Source organism: Rhodamnia argentea, chromosome 11, assembly GCF_020921035.1.
Source record: "Rhodamnia argentea isolate NSW1041297 chromosome 11, ASM2092103v1, whole genome shotgun sequence".
Taxonomy (NCBI): Eukaryota; Viridiplantae; Streptophyta; class Magnoliopsida; order Myrtales; family Myrtaceae; genus Rhodamnia; species Rhodamnia argentea.
In genome coordinates this window covers 18253285-18259772 of record NC_063160.1, presented here as the reverse complement: position 1 = coordinate 18259772, position 6488 = coordinate 18253285, and the positions used below count along the sequence as shown (strand labels likewise).

General features: G+C 39.8%; 2 protein-coding genes across 3 annotated transcripts; both read right to left on the bottom strand.

The window, feature by feature from the left end:
• Window positions 1-190: 190 nt before the first annotated feature.
• On the bottom strand, window positions 191-2784 carry LOC115747371. 2 transcript variants are annotated; one of them, XR_004016115.2, is made up of 5 exons: window positions 2524-2784; window positions 1650-1770; window positions 705-873; window positions 289-595; window positions 191-253 (listed from the first exon to the last, which is right to left on the bottom strand). XR_004016115.2 is itself a non-coding variant. In XM_030683509.2 (4 exons), exons 1-4 carry the CDS (start codon window positions 2725-2727, stop codon window positions 376-378), a joined length of 714 nt encoding a protein of 237 aa, XP_030539369.1. In that variant the 5' UTR covers window positions 2728-2784; the 3' UTR covers window positions 191-375. The 2 variants fall into 2 exon arrangements, 1 of the variants encoding a protein (XP_030539369.1); XM_030683509.2 differs by having other exon boundaries at window positions 191-595.
• Window positions 2785-4317: 1533 nt separating this feature from the next.
• On the bottom strand, window positions 4318-6452 carry LOC115747349 (annexin Gh1-like). Its single transcript, XM_030683485.2, has 4 exons — window positions 5603-6452; window positions 5326-5474; window positions 5018-5236; window positions 4318-4935 (listed from the first exon to the last, which is right to left on the bottom strand). Exons 1-4 carry the CDS (start codon window positions 5673-5675, stop codon window positions 4420-4422), a joined length of 957 nt encoding a protein of 318 aa, XP_030539345.1. The 5' UTR covers window positions 5676-6452; the 3' UTR covers window positions 4318-4419.
• Window positions 6453-6488: the final 36 nt, after the last annotated feature.

Here is a 6488-nt window from a genome sequence, read left to right as displayed (position 1 = left end):
AGCATTCGACCAAAAAAATTTGTTCCTTCAGCGAGGAATGTCAACTACTGACAACATTTGACAAAAAAACAAAAACACTATCAACAACGAGAACGAGAAACTACAAGTGCTTTTAAAGTTCATGTGTGAAGCAAAGGCGCATCTCTTCACCATTGGATGGTTCGCTGGACACATCAAAGTCACGAAAATCTTTTTGCAAGGCACATTTACGGATAGCGCTTAACCGAAGTCCACAACTACATTGCCCGGTCATAATTATAACAACTCTTAAATGATGAGGAGCTATGAGATCTCTAAAAAATACAACTATACTTCGACCACAAACCGTATCGTACATGGTCAAAGGCAAACTAACAAAACAGGCGGGTTCTTTCGCTAATCAAACTGCTGCCGGAGCTGCATCTCAGTTTCGCTTTTCCAAGTGGCGTGAGAAGACTGACCCTTCATCCTCTTACTCTTCTCCTTATCTTTTATGGCAGATCCCTTCTTCTTGGGCTCCTTGTTTGGGTCAGTGGGAGGACGATCTCCACATACCGGGCATACCATCCCTCGTGCACTCGAGTATGTTTTGGGTACACCACACTGCAAACACATTCTGCAGACAGAAAAGAACAGTGAAGGACCAAGTACATCTGCAAAACAGGTGCCAATGAGCTCACTACTTTAGGTGTGTCCATAAGGAATGCAAGTCGAAACGTATATACCTCAATAGTTCTGCAGCATCCTCTGCGTTTGGATTTGTTGCAGTTGCCACATGCTTAGCATCTTTCACCATGGTTGAAACAGACGCTGTTGGAGGTTGGCTACCCTCGATATCACTTCTTACACGTTCATGAATGCCAACCAGCTGGGGTTTAGACTCCAAAACAGCACCTGCGGAACTAATAACTCATGGTCAATGGCATTACCATGGTTTCGACACTTTGGCTCCTCTGAGTACATATCTTCAACACTTATGCAAATGCTGTTTGTAAGTGGTTACTTTTCACGCTTTCTCAATTGCCTATAGAGTCAAAAATAGAATTAAAATATAACTTTTCTCCTTATGAAACAAGCACGACTATAAGTTAAAGCAATTGAAGGGCCTCGACAGGAACTTAAGCTACAAACAACAGAAAAAGGGTTACTTTCGCTAGTGCATACGAGTGTGGGTGTCAGTAGCCAATTGACTTTGAACCATTGAATATAATCCACACAAAAGATCTCTACTTAACAGGAGTGTCAATCAGAGGAAACACTTGAGGTGTATCAATAAGGCCCTTTAAGTATCTTTGGGTCCCAAAATAAACTGAAGCAACTAACAAAGAATGTTACTTTACCTTGTGCACATATGTGTCTGTGTCAGTGATTGGTTCAGGCCCTCCTCGTAAAGGAGGAATGAAGGACTTTTTTACCTTTTTATTTTTTTGGTGGTCTCTTTTTTTTTTTTTTTTTTTGAAGAGAATAGGGGAGGAGGAGGGGGGGGAGAGTTTATTAAAGTAGGGGATGGGTTGCTTTGTTCCTGCTAATAGATAGAATTGCTCTGTTATTTGAATTCCTCAAATCAAACAACAGTCACAACAAATGATCTTAATCATGTAGGACATGATAGAGTAATCAAAAGTGAGAAAAATCTGTCCTCAGGATGCATTTTTCAGTTGCAGTCTTACCAACAGGCGTATCTTTCTTATCTCTACTTCTCCTACGCCTGCCATGCCTTTGCTGCTCGATCTCCTTTGCTGAAGGCTGCTCTTCCACACTATTATTAAGAAACTCTGGCGGTCCTACAATCTCCATTAGCCACAACAGAAACAATGGTGGAACAATTCAGACCTCCATTCCACTAAAAACATCCACATTGGATACACAAAACTCCTAAAGTTGTTGAGATTCCATAAAATGGACCTGTGCCGGTTAAGGCCATCAAGCTAAGCACATCAAACTGGGACTTATAATTTCCATATTATTAGTATTTTCGAAAAAGTCCCATGCGATTGCCAAGTGTATCTATTCCCCAATTTCCAGCAAATTCAAAGTTAGAGATCGAATCATAGAGGACTTACCGCACACTGATGGTGCTATTATTCAATTAGCACCAAAGAACACAAACATTGCGAAATCGAATTAACTAGTTGCAGTCGAAGAAATCACCTCAACATTCCAACTCCCAGAGTGTAAAGTTAAGCCCCTATTCAGTTCAGTCTCTCAAGATGCAGCAACTCAGGAAATTAACCACACAGAAACTCAAAACGGCTTATTTCATTGATAATAGCCCAGGGTTGCCCCCCTCTATGCAAAAATGGGAACACTGTAAACGATTGTGCCACAAAGGAAAAATCAAAACTTGCAGCTATGTTGTTCTCATCCAGAAAAGCGTGGCATAAATTTGGATTCCACAGATCACAAGATCAATTTTTAGTCCTCTTCCATACTGTCAGGGAAACCAACAAGAACCCTAACCCAAAACAAATCACTCTTTCCAAACACGAAACCAAATCGAACAAGACAGAGAAAAACTAGGGGTGGTATAGAAAGCTAGTTTACCTCGGAGAAGGCATCGAAAGCAGAAGGAAGACCCGACGAATTGGACGACGGCTTGGGCACATCGACGAGGGAAGAGCCGGCGCTGAAAGGACGGCGGGGACGTTCGTCGTCGCCGTCGTCCTCGGAGGAGTTGGGGAAGTGAATTGGGTCGTCTACTTCTTCTTCTTCCGCGGAAGAATAGCCTTGAAGAAGTGCCAAGCTCATTCTCACTTCTGTCTCTGTCGGACCTCCAGTTCTCTCAGGCTAGTCGTTTTTAGTTTTTATTTCATTGGGGAGGCTATTTCCACAACCAAGATGGCTTGGGTAGACAGCATTTTAGTTGAAGAGACGAAATTGCCCTTTACTGAAAATTTTTGGGTCCAGCCATGCAGGCTGTGGAAAAAGCAGTAACCTTGTTGCATATGCATTCTGGTTTTAGATCTCTTTTTGTCTAACCTCATGTTCAATTGATAAAGGGAAATGTTTTCCTAGTTATGTATAAACAGATTAATTTTTACTTGGTCCATTACCGGTGTGCAAAAAAAATTACACACTCATTATTGGGAATTGACATGTGGAAAAATTCGATTACAAAATTAATTTCAAGCACACATGTCACTCATTCAATGGCAAATATATAAATATTTTTTCACGCAGGATAGATATAAAATTTATCCTTCAAAATTTCTCCATAAAACTTAGGTAATTATTATGAATTCCATCTATTTTAACACACGCATGCACAAAAAAAAGAGATGCATTATCGTGTCACAAAATACTTTAATTTCTCACAAGTTACTTTAATATCCTTTGTCGATTTTGTTAAATTCGTCGATTATAAAATATGACCAAATAGTGAAAAGATGTGGGTACTTATTTTTGGTCGAAAGAAAGAACGTGGGTGCAATAGTAGTTTGAGAAAATTCTAAATAAAGTCCGAAATGCGCTTATTTATGTAAATAAGAGCCTGAGGTATCCTCATTATTTCAAAAAAGGTTTGATCAAGGGTATTTTTGTCATTCAATTTTTATATAAATTTTCTATTTTTCCTTTGTCCTTTTTTTTCCTTTTTTTCTCTTATTTTTTTTTGGTGCCGATGGCCGGTCCGAGGAGAAGTCCGGCCACCGGCAAGGGCCTAGGCAAGGTGACCCTTGCTAATGGTCGGCGAGCCCTCTCGTTGGCTGCAACAAAGAAAAAAAAGGGAAAAAGGAAAAGATAAATGACGAAAATGTCTTTGGTTAGGCCCTTCTTTGAAATAATGAGACAGTTTGGGCTCTTATTTAAAATAAAGTATACTTCAAAACCTTATTTGAGAAAATGTGAGTACTTTAGGCCCTTATTTAAGCGTGCTCATTTAGAATTTTTCCTAATTGTTGTGGAAGTAGCTATCCACTAATAGAAAACAACCCAATTAAATGCATAAAGTTGTCGTTTAAGAATTTATAGTTTTAGTAAATCTGAAGGTAGACATCGAATTCGGAAGCTTTCTTTATACTACATATGAGACATACCCCTGAAGATGTTTACTTTCCGTTTAAAATGAGCTACTTTGCCAACATTATCATTTTTCAAATTGACAGAGTCGTCGAATTCTTGTCTGGCACAACATTTTTACAACTAGCAGTTGTTAGGACCCTTTTATTCCCCGTAAGAGAACCCATTCCACTTCAAGCAAAAGAAAAAGACAAAAAATAGGGAAAAGCTACTCCAGAATTAAGGAAGCCGATATGTTGTAACACATCACATTGTCTTTGCATTCTTCATTTGCATATCAACACTTAAAATAATTCCCAGCTAAGTTCGATACCACAACGATTGAGGAAATAGTCCAGTAGCCGGGTTCTAAATTTCATTAGCACGTTTGATCCCAGTACTATTCTTATGATATTTACCCAGATAAGTTTTACATTTAACATTTTAGCCCCTGATAAGCTCAAGTAAGATGGCCGCCACAGTTTCATTGGCCTTCTCTTTGACACCGTTAAATTCCCTTCTCACAAGGTACTCGAGAGAGCTCCCCGTTTTAGCCGAAAAGGCCCTGTTTATGTCTTTGATGTCCTTTTCCGAGCGAGTGACGATGATTCGCACAAGAATCTCTCTAGCATCGGCATTCCTCATCCTCAGCTGTTTCGCGAAAAACTTCTCGGGGTTCTGAATGCATCTGATCACTATGCGAAGATCTCGACCGAATTGGCCACACTTGCTTTGCTTGATCAGCTTGGAGAATTCGTGCCCATATAGCTGCTTGTAGGAGAGTAGAATGGCTTTAACTTGAGATGTGTTTCGCTGGCTCAGAAGTGAAACGATGGTCTTCTGATCAATGGTCCTTCCACTCTCCACAGATTCATACAGAGTCTTAGCATCACAAAAGGCCAGGCTTGTGTCCGCTTTGTGGGTATGGTTGCGACATGACTTGCATATTGCAGCTAGTATCTAGAAAAAAAGAACTAGAACATTCAGGAAGTTGCACGCAGGATTAGTCAGTTACAATAGGTGCTTCAAAATAGTTATGCACCTCCTTAAATCCGCCGCTGACTTTCATGGAGATGTCTCGTTCAAGATCAGATTGATATCGAGAATGATACTGCTGCTTAATGTCATGCAGCTCTGATGAGGAACGGGTGCATGTTATCTCAATCAGCGTGCCCAGACTGATGCTTCCTGCCCCAAGTGATTTTCTCAGAATCTCAGCATCACGGCTCTGAGGATCACTCATGCGCAGATAAGCCAATTTCTTTACAAGGAAGATAAATTTGTCAAAAAAGTAACTAAATAGCATCATACTGCATAATTGAAAGAACTTGGTCCTTCAGCTAGACTCACAGTAAATGCACTGCTCTTTTGATTGCTTGTGATGACCCTAAGAAGATCATGACCATATAGAACACTGTATGTCTGGCAAATGGCCTTGAGCTCTTGCGACCTCCGGGAAAATATCTCCACAAGCTTCTGTCCATCACTTCCACCGTTTCCTAACATAATAGCAATCCAAAATGAGGATGACAGAAATCTCAAAAAGAAAAGTCCGGAAATGAATTAACACTTTATCACATCTATTCAAAACCCGGTTCTTTATGGAGTTGGATTAAGGAAATGTTACCAGAGAAAAATGAATACAAGTATCTGCACTCTGCCTCATACTGCCTCGAGCTTTTCATAGGAGTGCTGCTCATTTGTTTGTTACATTAGGGAATTATCTCTTACCCGTTGCTGCAAACATACAAAGAAAAGCATTTTATAGGACAAAGTCAATGTTAAATGTCCTTCAGGAATTTCGTAACCATTTCTGTCTGGCTTGCAGAAAGAGTAGTAGAGAAGAAGGAAGCAAGAGCTACGTCCAAAGTGGAAGAATATTAAAGGAACAAATCCTTCATTCCAGTATCAAACTTATGTTTCCTCCCTTTCCCATGATTGTTCACTTTACTGGTGACTTCAAAATGTCTAACATTTGTGTCCGTAGACAAGTACAAAAGCATCTTATTCTCTCTAAAGTTGTTCACAGCACTTTGTGATGTCAAACCTGTGGCTCATATCATAGGAGTGAAATGGCTTCTCCGAAAAGCTTCCCTAATGCAAGTATTCTTCCCTTCTCAGCAGATATTTCAAAATACTTACTTTAAACAACTGTCCATGATGCTCCTGTAGATTAGTAAGCTGAAACTTCCACCTTAATCCTGGTGCGAGAATTTTAAATACAGTGCATCACTGTAACAACTTATGATGTCTATCAGAGATGCATAGAGGGGGCATCACTATAACAATTTACGATGTCTATCAGAGATACATGAGTTAATAATGGGGAAAATTGCAGCTAAAACTTGTAACATCTACGTACCATAAGTTCTTATTTTCTCACTGTCCTATTGCAGTATTCCTTCATCTTCTTTTTACAGTCTCGAAACATTTGTGGAGGCCTCCAACAGAACGGCGGCGATTCAGAACTTACCCAGCAGCATATTCTCAGAAAAGGAAATTATACAAATTGC